At 37.1% G+C, this 16464-nt stretch overlaps 3 protein-coding genes across 4 annotated transcripts in view; all 3 read right to left on the bottom strand.

Moving 5' to 3' along the window:
* The window catches only part of LOC143913612 (uncharacterized), a 374023-nt gene that overhangs the window by 263541 nt on the left and 94018 nt on the right, over positions 1-16464 (bottom strand). The window lies entirely within an intron of this gene.
* Positions 5523-5843, bottom strand: LOC143913841 (uncharacterized). Its single transcript, XM_077433858.1, has one exon. The coding sequence runs from the start codon at positions 5841-5843 to the stop codon at positions 5523-5525; it is 321 nt and encodes a 106-aa protein (XP_077289984.1).
* Positions 8826-12024, bottom strand: LOC143912523 (uncharacterized). Its single transcript, XM_077431808.1, has 2 exons — positions 11631-12024; positions 8826-10850 (listed from the first exon to the last, which is right to left on the bottom strand). Exons 1-2 carry the CDS (start codon positions 11926-11928, stop codon positions 9958-9960), a joined length of 1191 nt encoding a protein of 396 aa, XP_077287934.1. The 5' UTR covers positions 11929-12024; the 3' UTR covers positions 8826-9957.

Below are 16464 nucleotides of genomic sequence, written 5' to 3'. Positions count from 1 at the left end.
GTTTTTATTTATAAAACGTTTGACGTCATCTTCCGAAGTATCTTTATTCAGAAAATAAATGTGCAGATACCTGGACCGCTTTTAGACTGAGTTTTGACGCATCTATAAACAATCTCCAATCCGCTGGATTGTGAGTAATATTAAGGGCTGCCATCAGCTCATTCGCGTTTTTACAGACAACAAGACTGCCATGCATCTCATAAAATTTGGAATGGTCTTCATGGCGAGTACGATAGATTGTCACTTTAACTTTATCACACATCACGTTAAACTCTTTCATTGTCTATGACAACATCTACAGCCTTATATTTCGATAGACTATATATCGATAGTTATTATATCGTTCAGTTGGTCTTGATCAATCGGTCAAAATGCTGAATTCAGCAACATTTCATGGTTATGTGAAAGCAAATCTGACGTCACACCGTTTTTATTTATAAAACGTTTGACGTCATCTTCCGAAGTATCTTTATTCAGAAAATAAATGTGCAGATACCTGGACCGCTTTTAGACTGAGTTTTGACGCATCTATAAACAATCTCCAATCCGCTGGATTGTGAGTAATATTAAGTGCTGCCATCAGCTCATTCGCGTTTTTACAGACAACAAGACTGCCATGCATTTCATAAAATTTGGAATGGTCTTCATGGCGAGTACGATAGATTGTCACATTTACTTTATCACACATCACGTTAAACTCTTTCACTTTCTATGACCACATCTCCAGCCTTATATTTCGATAGACTATATATCGATAGTTATTATATCGTTCAGTTGGTCTTGATCAATCGGTCAGAATGCTGAATTCAGCAACATTTCATGGTTATGTGAAAGCAAATCTGACGTCACACCGTTTTTATTTATAAAACGTTTGACGTCATCTTCCGAAGTATCTTTATTCAGAAAATAAATGTGCAGATACCTGGACCGCTTTTAGACTGAGTTTTGACGCATCTATAAACAATCTCCAATCCGCTGGATTGTGAGTAATATTAAGTGCTGCCATCAGCTCATTCGCGTTTTTACAGACAACAAGACTGCCATGCATTTCATAAAATTTGGAATGGTCTTCATGGCGAGTACGATAGATTGTCACATTTACTTTATCACACATCACGTTAAACTCTTTCACTTTCTATGACCACATCTCCAGCCTTATATTTCGATAGACTATATATCGATAGTTATTATATCGTTCAGTTGGTCTTGATCAATCGGTCAGAATGCTGAATTCAGCAACATTTCATGGTTATGTGAAAGCAAATCTGACGTCACACCGTTTTTATTTATAAAACGTTTGACGTCATCTTCCGAAGTATCTTTATTCAGAAAATAAATGTGCAGATACCTGGACCGCTTTTAGACTGAGTTTTGACGCATCTATAAACAATCTCCAATCCGCTGGATTGTGAGTAATATTAAGGGCTGCCATCAGCTCATTCGCGTTTTTACAGACAACAAGACTGCCATGCATTTCATAAAATTTGGAATGGTCTTCATGGCGAGTACGATAGATTGTCACTTTAACTTTATCACACATCACGTTAAACTCTTTCATTGTCTATGACAACATCTACAGCCTTATATTTCGATAGACTATATATCGATAGTTATTATATCGTTCAGTTGGTCTTGATCAATCGGTCAGAATGCTGAATTCAGCAACATTTCATGGTTATGTGAAAGCAAATCTGACGTCACACCGTTTTTATTTATAAAACGTTTGATGTCATCTTCCGAAGTATCTTTATTCAGAAAATAAATGTGCAGATACCTGGACCGCTTTTAGACTGAGTTTTGACGCATCTATAAACAATCTCCAATCCGCTGGATTGTGAGTAATATTAAGGGCTGCCATCAGCTCATTCGCGTTTTTACAGACAACAAGACTGCCATGCATTTCATAAAATTTGGAATGGTCTTCATGGCGAGTACGATAGATTGTCACTTTAACTTTATCACACATCACGTTAAACTCTTTCATTGTCTATGACAACATCTACAGCCTTATATTTCGATAGACTATATATCGATAGTTATTATATCGTTCAGTTGGTCTTGATCAATCGGTCAGAATGCTGAATTCAGCAACATTTCATGGTTATGTGAAAGCAAATCTGACGTCACACCGTTTTTATTTATAAAACGTTTGACGTCATCTTCCGAAGTATCTTTATTCAGAAAATAAATGTGCAGATACCTGGACCGCTTTTAGACTGAGTTTTGACGCATCTATAAACAATCTCCAATCCGCTGGATTGTGAGTAATATTAAGGGCTGCCATCAGCTCATTCGCGTTTTTACAGACAACAAGACTGCCATGCATTTCATAAAATTTGGAATGGTCTTCATGGCGAGTACGATAGATTGTCACATTTACTTTATCACACATCACGTTAAACTCTTTCACTTTCTATGACCACATCTCCAGCCTTATATTTCGATTGATTATATATCGATAGTTATTATATCGTTCAGTTGGTCTTGATCAATCGGTCAGAATGCTGAATTCAGCAACATTTCATGGTTATGTGAAAGCAAATCTGACGTCACACCGTTTTTATTTATAAAACGTTTGACGTCATCTTCCGAAGTATCTTTATTCAGAAAATAAATGTGCAGATACCTGGACCGCTTTTAGACTGAGTTTTGACGCATCTATAAACAATCTCCAATCCGCTGGATTGTGAGTAATATTAAGGGCTGCCATCAGCTCATTCGCGTTTTTACAGACAACAAGACTGCCATGCATCTCATAAAATTTGGAATGGTCTTCATGGCGAGTACGATAGATTGTCACTTTAACTTTATCACACATCACGTTAAACTCTTTCATTGTCTATGACAACATCTACAGCCTTATATTTCGATAGACTATATATCGATAGTTATTATATCGTTCAGTTGGTCTTGATCAATCGGTCAGAATGCTGAATTCAGCAACATTTCATGGTTATGTGAAAGCAAATCTGAAGTCACACCGTTTTTATTTATAAAACGTTTGACGTCATCTTCCGAAGTATCTTTATTCAGAAAATAAATGTGCAGGTACCTAGACTTCTGGGACAATACCAAACTGTCATTTCAAATTGTTTCATATGGTTCCACACCATACTTGGTTTTTGAGGGTGTTCCGGATGTAAATTTCGTTGTTGATCCTGAAATTTGAATCAAGGGAACAGGAAAAATAAAAAAATATATATGTATATAAAAATATTTTTAATTCCAAGTAGGTACAAAATTATATGGGTAGTATACATATATAATATTATGAAATTTGACAGTGATTTTTCAAATTTATTTCATTTATATACGAGAGCAATCCTTCTATCGCCTTTTTCTATAAATTTTTGAACTACCATATCATAGAAATTTCTTCGATTTTGTGTATCTTCATGTAATTGTTTTTCAATTGATATCATTGAAAGCATTGAAAGTCTGCTTTCACCCTGTGCATTGCGAATTGACGTTTTTATGCGCTTTAAAGATGAAAAAGTGCGTTCAACTGTTGACGTACTTACTGGAATAGTCAAAATCAAGGTAGAAAGTTTATATATTTCAGAATATGCTTCATCAGCCAGTTCTGTTTCTTTTAAGAATTTAACAATTTCTGTGACTGTTTTGCCTGAAAAATCTGACAAATTATTATAATAATATTTTATTATTTTTTATTTTTAATATTTATATTTCATTAATAATAAAATTAGGAAGAGCTCCTTTTCATTTTTGATTAATTCAAATTATTGAAAGATTAACTTGATTTGCATTTTTTATAAAAAAAATTTTTAAATAAATTAATTGAAGCAAAAAAAGTATAAAAAATTAAGTAAAAAAAATAAAAAAAAATAAAAGTATAAAAAATTAAGTAAACCCCGACTGTACACGGCCATCAATTCACTTCGCAATTTCGAAAAATCAAAAAAAATTTGATACTTTGATTTCGATTTAGAAATTAGCTTTGAATTTAGAAAATTTTTTAAAATCTATTAATTCTATAAAACTAAGTTCTTTTAAGTCATTAAATCTTACTTCCATTTACCCTTTTATTGTGTCAAATATCTCATTATAGAGACGCAAATACTTTTCTGTATCATCTTCTCCACGTCTTTTTCTTGGTGACTCGATATTGTCATCATTTTTTTATTTTGGTATTAACTAAAATGAAATCATTTCTCTTTTCATTGAAAAGAGAGTTAACAGGTGAACTTCGAGTAATTTGCTGTGTACGGTTGGAAACACCACAGACGATCTCTTGGATATCCTGCAAGGCCCTCTTGTCAGATACACAAGTCTGTGTTATTGTTTCAATACCCGTAATCAACTCATCAAATGCAGACAGAAGCCACGATTTTTGGTCTTTAGAATGCATGTTCGATTTAGAAGTGAGAATTTTATATTATAGTCCGAGTGGCTTCTTTTGCTTTCATTCCTTGATAGAACAAAAACAGCATATAATAACGCAAATGGGTGTCCTCGATTTCTGGCCTTGACATTTTAAAAACTTTTGAGGGAAGATAAAAGTAGACTAAAAGAGCTACAAAATAAGATCAAGTCTTACGTGTTAACTCGACGACAGCCGGCGGCAAACTAATTTCGAAATCGTCTCCTTAAAAATTATCATTACTTTCCGCTTAGCCTAATAAAAAGTAAAGAAATATAAAAAAAAAATCAATTTTCAAGTACCACAGTCAATTAGGGCGTCAGTTAAAATATTAGTTACAAAAACAAACAAAACTGCCGTTACAATAAGCGATACGATGCGCTCAAATGCATTCACTTACCTGGTGCCTCTGCCACAACATATATTATTTTTGCAAATACTTGAGTATAATATAACAGAAATTAACGTATAAAGTTTTCGCCGATCTTGCATTATATCAAATATTACTAAAAATTCAACCGTCACCTATGAGTTACATATTTATTGTGTAACGAACGGGTGTACGCGCGCTTAGCTGATCTCGCGGTGGGAGATGCAGAGGGCGGATACGTCGTTCTTCTCCCAAGGGTCGGGTTATAGGGAAACGTGAACTAACCTTGGGATACAGTTTATATAGTCGGGTAGGTTCCTGACTGCAAATCGTCTCGTTGATAACAGCTTCCTCGTGGTCGGGAGCTGGCTCTGCGCTTCGGACCGGTCCACTCGCGTCTGATGTTTCTCCGGAAACGGCGGGGGATGGCGGTCGAGAGAGCTAATCTCGAAGCGAGCGCGCCTATATCGCGCGCTTTTCTGTGCGGCCACTAAAAAAAAAGGCGAGTGTTGCCCTATGGGACGATGGGGAGAACGTCGCGTTACAATTGCAATTATTACAATTATTATTGCTGAGTTAGATCTCGTTGAAGGAAGTATGTCAGAAGACACCCTACAGTCCGAACTGCAGGGTAGTGCCGGATTTTTACCGGCTAAACCCCACCCCCCCGACCTCCACTCTCTGGGACTTCTATCTATTACTTCAAAGAGTGGGGACCATTCATTCATCGTCGTTCATTCTTTGTTTCTCGTCGTTCTTTCTTTCTTCCATTCATCTCACATGCATTCTTCTCTCTCGTTCGTGCGCCTCCTTCTTGCGCATCACCGTTGACGCGAACGTGTCGATGATTACCCAAGCATCCATTTTCTCTATTAGCTTCTTGCCCAGGTTTTCGGGTGAGGTCGCTCCAATTTCCTCCATTCCTTCTCTTTCTTCCGCCCAAGCCGGGTACACGAAAAGGGTATGCTCTGCGTCGTCGACTTCGGCTTCGTAGTGGTAGCATTTTGTTTCGGCCTCCTTTTTGATCCTGTGGAGGTACTTGCCGAAGCAGCCGTGTTCCGTCAGCAGCCGTGTCAAGTGGAATGATCCCATAGGTCCAGTGTCCCTTACATTCTTCGTCCCACCGCCTCTGCCAGCACATCATCAGCTCTTGCCATATCGCCTTCCGCCTGCGTGTCGCTGTTTCTCGGGATTCTGATGCATTGCCTATCGAGCCGTCGAAGAGCTGCTTCCTCTCCTTCGCAAGCACATCGATCAGGGTGATTCCTACGACTACCAGAACAGCATTTTCGGATACAGTTGAGTACGCCGTGAGTGCACTCCTTCGCTGTACTGAGGCTAGTTTTTTCCTCCCCCTTTCGATTTCCATGGAATCCGCCCAGATCGGTGGTGCGTAGAGAATCGTCGCATGGATGACGCTGTTCAGCAGCTTCCTTCTCTTCGGTTTCGGTATTCTGAGGTTTGGCATCAGTCGTCCCAGCGCCGTTGTTACTATTGCCGCTTATTCGGCTGCCTTTGTCGCGTCCAGATGGACTCCCAAATATTTCAGGGAATTCTGGAACACCACCGGATAGTCGGCGGCGTCAACTTTCGCCGGCGGGTGAAAAAGACCGTCTCCATCTTCTGCCTCGCAAGCGACAGTCCCACTCCATCTATCCACTTGGATACCCTTCTGAGTGCCTCGTTAGTGTGCAGCTCCAGCCACTCGGGTTTCTTCGCCGACACCGGGATTCCGATGTCGTCTGCGAATCCCACCACGAAGGCTCCTTCTGGCAGCTCGAGTCGGAACACTCCGTCGTACATGAAGTTCCACAGGGTCGGTCCAAGGACCGAGCCCTGGGGAACGCCTGCCGTCACTCGGTACGTCCCTTTCTCGCATCTGTCCCCCGTGATGTACTTTAGAATCCGGTCGTCACTTCCTCCCATTTTGCCTTATTAAACGCGTTCTTCACGTCCAGTTTTATCAGCACGACGCGGCTGCTGGCTTTTAAGGATCCCTAGAATGGACTATGATTACTAGAACTATTAGAATATTTATTTTTTTTCTGGAGGTGGGAAAACTTCAAAGACACCCTACGGTCCAAACTGTAGGGTAGTGCCTGATTTTTACCGGCTTAACCCAACCCCCGATATCCACTCTCTTGTTTGTAGATATTTCATCAAAGAGTGGGATCCGTTTATTTGTCGTCTTCATTCCTCTTTCTTATTTCCCTCATCTTTATATCACAGATCCATATATAGATTTAAAATGCAAATTGGAATTTAAGAATAAATAAATTTTGAAACAGTCATAATATACACAATTTAGATTCATTCTTCAGTTCGTCTCACATTCGTTCTTCTCTCGTTTTATTTCTTATATTTACATAGATATGTACATATGTACCAAACTAATAACTATAAGAGCATACATATTACTTAAAAGTGAAAATCAAAACATAAAAAGATGATCACTAGATCAGTAGGTATTGAAATTAAACTAAGATGTATTGTTTTATGAAGACATAAATTCTGTTTAGTTAGTTTTTCTAACATTAACAATATAAAAATGTACGTACACAAGACTCTGATCACTACATAACGAGAAAAAGTATGCGCAAAAATATGATCACCTAATCAGCAGCTATTGAGTTTTTTTAAGACATCCTCGGTCCGTTTGGCGACGACCTTCATAAGGGGCTGTATCCTCTGAAACAGTTATCAGCACGACGTGGCTGCTGGCTTTATGGATCCCGCCCGGGCCCCTCGAACCGTCCTCACCACCGTTCCGATAGTATCGATCGTCGAATACCCGATGGTGCTATATAGGTACATACTCTTTTGAGAAACAATTTCTTAAGGTTTCTAATTTTAAATTCGATACCATCGGCGTTGCCGTCTTCCATGTTGAAGTTCTTCAGCATTGTGTTGATGTATTCTCTTTGGTTTTTCGTTGTGGAGGAAGACTTCTTTTTTTGTTTGACTCCTGTGAGAAGCAATTTCCGTATTTGACAAATTGTCGATACTTTAAATAAGTATCAAAAGACATAAGATTGTCAGCAAAGTCTGTATAAATACATCAATTTGACTCTATAATAGAGATCGAAATTAAATTAGATTTTAGTTTTGGCTTTTCAGGGCTTTTTTTATTAACGAAAATTCTATTCAAATATCATTTAACTAAAATTTAAAACAGTTTTTCCTATGCCAAATTTTGCTGGTTTGGCGAGTTATATAAATACTGATTGTCATAGTTTCTTCGAACAAATATTAAAAATACCAGAAAAAAAGGGTGCCAGAACACCATTCTATGGCGTTCTAAAAAAAAAAGAACAAAAGGACATTCTCAACAATGTATGAATAATTATTTCAAACATTTTCGCCAGTTCCAAAGGATCGAAATTGGCCTATAGTTTAATGTACTTTTTATACTAAATGAATTCAGAGTTTGGACTAGATGTTCTAGGTCTGAAGGATCGGAGTTAGTGTTCTGCATAATAGAAATAATAGTAAGAAGATCTTCGACATCGTCCTCTTCCCACAGCTGACTCTCGAATTGCTGTCTATTATAGACAAAGGTATTCAAAAGCGAGCTCATAGTAGTGATATCCTCAAACAAATATCGCTAATATGTTGTAATATCAACAATAATTGGTTGAGAATTTCCCGGTAAGCCAGGGAAAATCTTTTATCATATTTCTTATGAACAGATGTATTTTAGAAACTTTCCATATATTATATTAGGGGAAAAATTCGGTCAATCTTACAAGCATGTGTAATTTTGTAAATTGCACACTTCGTATACATATTTAATGATGTAACTTATCGTCACAGTTCTTTCTTTCGTTTGCAACGACTCACTTGATTTAGTTTGCCACTATGTGTTCTTATACAGTAACAGTCAAAGTGTTAACAGAACGTGGCAATTTGATATCACGGCTCTCCGAAATCATATCACGGCGTTGACCTCATCTCTTGTACTTTTTAATAAATTCTTATTTCTATGTATATACTCAGTCGATATACAAATTCCATTGAAATCCACAAGTCTAGAAAATATTAATTTTATTATAACAATAACAATTCCTTTTTTCTGTGAGACGTACAATATACGTATATATGTATGTAAGTGTAAATAGTTCTTCAGGCTTGTGAAGTTCAACGTGTTACGTTATATCGAATCTAGTCATTTTTGGACATGTTTTGTAAAAATTTTATGATTAAAAACATATTTCCATTGTATTTTAACTATCGAGAAATATTGTATATAGATGTATATAGTATGTAATGTATTTTTTTGTCCAATATAAAGTTATTAATTATGTAACAACAATTTTCAACGTATGTTATATTATCATTAAATATATACATAATATACAATGCTGTTTTTATTTTTTATTATTTTCTTAAATGTGAATAAGCTCTTATAAATAAAAAAAATTTATTGAAATACTTAAAATAAAAATGAAAAGTCTGTAGCGCGGCTGTCTTCCATAGAATTTCTGAACTTTGCATGGGATTTTGAGGCTTATATGCGCCTATTTCAACTTTTTTAAGGTTCAAAATTGGTTGAATATATTACTGAGAGTTGAATGCCATCTATTCAATTTGCTTAAAATGAATATATACCAGTCAAAATTAGTTTTTTGTGGAACCACACTGAAACCTTGTTGATGTGACGTCACGTCTTCGAACAATGGCGACGATACGTCTCAATTGTATGAAGAATGATTATTTGACAATTAAGCCAAAACTACGAGATATATTATGTATTTTATTGTTTAAAATAATACTTAATGTGTTAATTAACATATCTGGTTACTTGAGTAAATATTAAAATCTGTATTTAAGGTCGAAAACTCCATTGCCAAATTCGCGAAAAAGGTGCTGCGTACAGGGCTTGTTCGCTATATTTATTGCCGCGAGCAAAGGGTTAAAGCAATTATTTAAAAAATAAATAAACATAAGACAGTTGTATTAAAAAATAATGAATGATTCTAAATGCAATTATCTAAAGAGATTTCATAGGTAAGTATTGCATTATATTGAATTTATTAGTACAAAATTCGAAAGCATCAAAAGTAAGTACTATCTATAAACGGGTTAATTAAAAATGTTCAAACTACTTTAGTCCAAACTCTCCTATACTTACAACTTGAAAAACAATATTAGATATTTAAAGTCAACAAACAATTGAAATATGCTATATAATACAATGATTTTTTATTTAACATTGAGAAACATCAAATTTGCAGACGTTGACTATGATATTGTGCAAACTAGTACCGTCAGTGTTGTCGACGTTAAAGATCTTATAAGGTTTGTAGATGATGAGCGTCCAGCCACAACCGACGGTGACTTCTTTTACAAAATGACTATTAAATATCACAATGTATCGCTTTGCAAGGGTATCATCTGCGATATTTTGGCTACATTCAATCATGAAAATTCCACACTCTTCCCTGCAACTGACTACGTTGAGCGTGAGAGTTTCTTCTGTCGACTCGGCAGGACACTCAAAGTCGCCGTGGCTCGCCATGTATCGCTCGTGCTTCCAAATCGACAGGAATGACTCTTGTTTCTTTATCAGCTTCTGTAGCCGGCTAGCCAGACTGTCGACGGGGAGTTTCTTCTTACTTTTCTTCTTCGCCGAATCTACGTGCACGCTTTTATTTGTGTTTGTAAATGTTATTTCGTTGGCAGTGCTAGATTCGTTGATTTCGATGAGCGATTGCCCGGAAGCTTTGTCTGGGCTGACTTTAAAACTGGATATGTAAGCGTCATCGATTTCTTTACTCGGTACGCTTGCGTTTTGACTGCTTGAATATGTTCCGATGAAGATCTCGTCGTTTGTATTTGGCTTTGTGAGGATTTCAGGACTTTTTTGTACTGATTTCTCATGTTTTAAGCGTTTTTTAATTCTTTTACTTCGTTTTACTTTTAATATGGGACTAGAAATTTCCTCATCATTTTTGACTACTTCATCTTGATTATGTGTAGTCTCATCCACAGGTGAACCTTTGCAAGTATTTATGATCGGTTTATTAGATTCATCATCGGTGAAGAATAAAGGTGAGCTGTTAGGGGTATGAGATTCTTCGTTTGATGCTTTATTTCTATCTGAAAATTAGATATAAAAAATTTCATATAATAGAGAAATTATAACGATTGGCCTGTATATATATAGTCGATTTAATCTATTATAAAACACTTTGGTTTCAGTTCTTAATAATTTCTATAATGTTTTGATATATTTAAAATGTATTTCATTATTGAAGAATACTGAAGTATTATTTTAACCGTTTGCCCGCGGCCGTCTTCTATGGAAGCTTTGGGCGACAAGTCTGTAGCAGTGCGGCTGTCTTCCATAGAATTTCTTTACTTTGCACGGTATTTTGAGCCTTATATGCGCCTATTTCAACTGTTTTAAGGTTCAAAATTGGTTGAATATATTACTGAGAGTTGAATGCCATCTATTCAATTTGCTTAAAATGAATATATGCCAGTCAAAATTAGTTTTCTTGTGGAACCATACTGAAACCTTCTGTTATGTGACGTCACGTCTTCATACAATTATGAAGAATGATTATCTGACAATGAATCCAAAACTACGAGATATATTATGTATTTTATTGTTAAAAATAATACTTTATGTGTTAATTAACATATCTGATTACTTGAGTAAATATTAAAATCTGTATTTAAGGTCGAAAACTCGATTGCCAAATTCGCGAAAAAGGTGCTGCGTACAGGGCTTGTTCGCTATATTTATTGCCGCGGGCAAAGGGTTTTAAGAAAGTAAGAATGAAATGGAGATGGATATGGTCGCTATAAATAGTATTACGTTCAAAGCTGTCAAATATACTTCAGTTTCCCGCTCAAATTCAAAATAGTATATACCTCTTATTACAGTAACATTTTTATCCACGTTGCTGAAGTTCAGTTTAGCTTTGGCGGTCTTTCGTTTCTTAGTCGGACGATTTCGTCGGTGATTGTGTTGCTTTGTGCAGGACGATTGGTTGAGATTTTGGAGGTTAGGAAATTTGGCGGTACATTTGTGAGCGAAATGTTTCGATGGAGTGACGTCGTCGTCACTAGAGTCACAGGATATGTCTTGGTCGGATATGTCTGACTCGGCTCCGCCACATATAGATCTTTTTATAGAGTTGACTCCGTCCCAACCGGTCGATCGCGACATCTTGTTGCCATACAAACGTCACCGGTCAGCCGGCCGGCCGGTTTCACTGTTTGACGGTTCCAAACCTCACCTAATCACCTACCTACGTTTTCCAAGGACAATTTCTGCGCAATTACTTACCATCGATTTATTAGGGCATAAATCGTTTCCAAAACGTTAATTTCTGAACTGATGAACATCAAATTGGCGAATAACATTCGTATTGACATTGTTTTGCACTTAAAAAATTAGATTTTTCAGATATGCAATTTTAAAGTGAAATTCTACTTTAGTTTAAAACGAATGCGCTATTTTGGTTTATGATAAATTGATATGTAGGCATATAGTACAACAAACAATGATCTCACCAGGCCACTGCGACACATATCCTGAAAATCGTTTACTCGTGGCAATCATTTACACGTGTTCGTGGAAACAAAGAAAAAGCATCATGTGTGGCGCTTGAACCTATAAAACACGCGCCTCGAAAATAGGTCAACACGTGCTTCGTATACACGTGTCTTGGAAACGAAGGAAGCGTATGACCCCATTCTCTTACGGACATCGTCCTGGCTTTGACCCCAAAGCTATAAAACTCTCGTCCTGAGAACACGTGCCCTGGAGAACAAAGAGATCTTTTGCACACGCCACGCTTAGAACTTCCATATATAAACCAACGCAGCAACCTCTACTGGCAGAGTGAGCCTCTGGAGTTCATACAGATCACTTCTCCGAAGAAACCAAGAAAATAAAAGATCCTCTTTCAAACTCAACTGAATTTCCATAGGCCGGGAAACGGTCGAAACCTTTCACTCGACCACCTGTTATATAGATACTATATTATTCAACGATTATTTTTTATATGTATAAAACTTCAAACAAATCCACATAAAAATAAATTCACATACAATCTCGTATAAAAAATTAATTGATACTTTCAAATCTGACGGGAGGGGCCCGTGTTATATTTTTTATTAAATTTAAGCTATTTTTATTTCAAAAACTAATAATTAATGAGCCCGGAATAAAAACAATTTTTACTAATTGAAAACAAAAATAAAAAGAACGGAGCGGCTCCGTGGTTACGATACTACACCAGGATCTGGAATTTCTCTTGTTGGATCTGGATACCTCTATTATTATAACATGTAAACTAACAAACTAAATTTCGATTCGTATTAGTGAATGAAATTTTTCATTATGAAATTTTCATATACGATTCTTATTAGAACATATTAAAGATTCAATAGATGACAGTGTAGGAATATAACACAACTTGTGCTATTCCGAATCAAAAACAGTGATCTCATATATTTCACAACAATACACAAGTCTTACGATGGCATCATAACAGCTCCTATTTAAACATGCGGAATTCGAGGGCAACGTCCCCGAGGGATCGTAAAACGAACGAAACCCAACAGTGATGTCATCATGCAACTGCAACACGTATCCTGAAGACAAAGAGATCTGCACACGACACGCCTAGAACTTCCGTATATAAACCGGCACAGCAGCTCCAGACGCCAGAGTGAACCTCTGGAGTTCAGACAGCTCACTTCTGCGAAGCTCAACTTCTTCGTACATACAATAACCATTGTAACAACTGAACAAAAATAAACGATCCTCTTACAAACACAAACGGTATTTTCTTAGACCGGGACACGGTCGAGACATCTGTCCCGCGTACTAAAACAGAATATAATCGTTCCATTACTCTTCTATCATAAGCTTAAAAATTAAATGTTAATTTTTCATTAAGGACATGTTTTTTATCGACTTCTTGCCAGATATGATCAAAATGGTAATCGGATTATTTTACACATTGTGATCGCCCACACGACAGTCGTTGCCACGGAAATCGCGAATTCAGTATATCTAACACTCGACTTATCGTTAGTATGATAGTTCGCGTGTGTATCTCCAGATGGATGGAATATTCGGGTGTTGGATGTTCCGTGATCGAGATTTTACTGACGTGTACAAGATCGTTTTGTGCCCAAATCTCTATAACGGAAAAATCGCTTTGTGCCCAAAAGTCATTAAATCTCTTTAACGGAACATCTAGCAGCCGAAAAGTCCATCATACTAAAAATAATTCGAGTGCCAAATATTCCGTATTCCCGATTTTCACGGCAAAAATTGTCTTTTGGACGATCGCAATGTGCGTAATAATCCAATCATCCATAGATACATCTATAGATAAATTTATGATTAAACTTACATTTTCGGAGCATTTTGTATACAAATCGTCAAATTTCGAGATGCTGAAAAACTTGAAATTTGCGAGACATTCATGTACAAATTTGCAGCGTTATTTATACGAATCAGCGAAATTTGAGATGCTGAAAACTCGAAAAGGAGGTTGCCAATTTGTTGGAACTGTTTCATTGAAAATCAGATAAATTGGCAAAATCTGGTAGGAAACGATCGACCTAGAGTCACAAACAAACCAAGGTCTGGTCAGTAGCAGCCAATGGGATTGAAACCCGTGACCACCATGTTCGAAAACATATATGCTAACCACTAACCCACGTCGCTGGTTCTCTTCAAAGTATTTTTATTTTTATTTCAAAAGTCCAATTTAAATTTATTAAATCTTTACGCTACTTTTTTCCTACCTATACCCATTCTACTGTTCCCGATATTTTAAAAATCCTATTTTTTAACAATCTTTCTGACAGGCGACGACTTACTGATGCTACATTCTTCTTTATGCTCATAAATGGTTCCCTTGATTGTTCTGATTTACTAAATAAGGTTGATTTCAGGATCCCAGTTAGGTATTCTATGTAGACACGTTGCACTCTTTTCACTTAATCCTTTCAATACTAATTCCCAAAAATATTCTTATCTGCAGCGTGTTTATCGTATGTTTAACGAGGAGCTGAATGAGGTTGCTCCATTCGGTATTTCTCTACATCAATTCAGGACTAACATCAAGAGAATCTTGACCGATTGATCCATTTCTTCTTCTATTCTATTTTATAACCTTTTTCCAATATGTTAATACTTTAGTTTAGTTATGCAATGTACTATTTAGTCATGTTATAGCTTTTATTCTTTTCCTTTTCATCTGTTTATCTTGTATTTATCTTTTTCATTTGTTTATCTTTGTAAAAATTTGTAATTGGACTGGGACGTTATTTATTCATTTATTTTTAAATATATACCAGGAAGGCCTTACAAGTAAATCCCAATGCACCTTCCTGGCCAATTACAAATTACAAATGCAGCATTTTCATTACATGTCGTTGAATTACGAGACACTGAAAAACTCGCAAATTAACTAAACATCTATGAATTGTACATACATTTTATTGTACATCAATCATACTTCAAATAGTGGTGACATAGTAGGTAGGAAGGATTTTTAGCCAATTTTTTTTCCGGAAACCGTTTCAACAATGAAATCAGAGAAAATTGGCAAACTCTGATAGGAAACAATCAACCTGGAGTCACGAATCCAGGTCTGACCAACAGCATACTCTGAAAAATTCATTTTCATTCGAGGCCCGGGCCCAGGGATCGAACCCGGTGCCTCTCAACGCAAAGCAGAAGCTTAACGACCGAGATATGCTGCTGGTTATATATATATATATATATATATATATATATATATATATTATACATTTACTCTTTGTTTTTATGCATGTCTACATCTTGTTGTCTGTTGATTTTTCAATAAATAAAATAAAATAAAAATAAAGTAAGGCAACCAAGTAGCGTAGTAGAAGAAATGGTTCGGTGATTACTAGTCAAATGTGAACCGGTCACAGGACAACCGGTCGCTTTAGATCGGTCACACGTGATCACCCGTCACCATAGATCTAGAATAACCTACATAGATATGGCATTACATACAAATTTCGTTGGAGATTTTGTTGCCACTAACTGAGGGGTGCGGGGGTTTAACTAGCGGGGGGGGGGGGGGGGGGGAAGTTGGGGAAAAAAAAGTTTTTTTTCCCTACGACGCAGCCGGTCGGCGTTTTTATCACTTCCCCGCTAGTTAAACCCCCCGCACCCCTCATTTAGTGACGAAAAGATGAAAAGATCTCCGCATATCTATCTCGACCTTTCCTACTTAGAAGCTACTAACCTACTGAGAGAAAAGTGTGCATGCGCCATGTATTTTGCATGCGCCAAAAGGGAGACCAGTATAAACCGTGAGGGCGGATCTATGTATTATACATCTATGCCCGTCACACTAAAACTAGTCACACACTAAAATCGGTCAACCAGTTTTCTCGTGACCAGTTTTAGTGTGACGGGTGATCACGTGTGACCGATCTAGAGCGACCGGTTGTCCTGTGACTGGTTCACATATGACTAGTAGTCCGTTTACCGAAGTAATTGCGCAAGCGGTTTGTTGAGGTTTGGAGCGCGGAAGCGGGTGCCCGCGCGACGTGTGTGTATGTTTGGATCAGTTGTTGGTGTGCGGCCGCGCCAGTTTGACGTGCAGCCTGCAGCGTTTAGCGTTCGTGTTTACGTGTTTCGGAGATGAGCAGCACCGAAGACGAGCAGGCTCTGTCGGGCGTGGAGGTGGACGTGGACGCG

The sequence above is a fragment of the Arctopsyche grandis genome, chromosome 6 (assembly GCF_051622035.1).
Source record: "Arctopsyche grandis isolate Sample6627 chromosome 6, ASM5162203v2, whole genome shotgun sequence".
In the NCBI taxonomy this organism is placed as follows: Eukaryota; Metazoa; Arthropoda; class Insecta; order Trichoptera; family Hydropsychidae; genus Arctopsyche; species Arctopsyche grandis.
This window is presented reverse-complemented; position numbering and strand designations above follow the sequence as displayed.

Excerpts from the sequence above, each read along its gene's own strand:
- LOC143913841 (XM_077433858.1), bottom strand. The coding sequence starts at position 5,843 with ATGGGATCATTCCACTTGACACGGCTGCTGACGGAACACGGCTGCTTC.
- LOC143912523 (XM_077431808.1), bottom strand. The coding sequence starts at position 11,928 with ATGTCGCGATCGACCGGTTGGGACGGAGTCAACTCTATAAAAAGATCT. Across the intron at positions 10,851-11,630 it reads AAATGTTACTGTAATAAGAG|ATAGAAATAAAGCATCAAAC; the intron begins GTATATACTATT and ends TCTAATTTTCAG.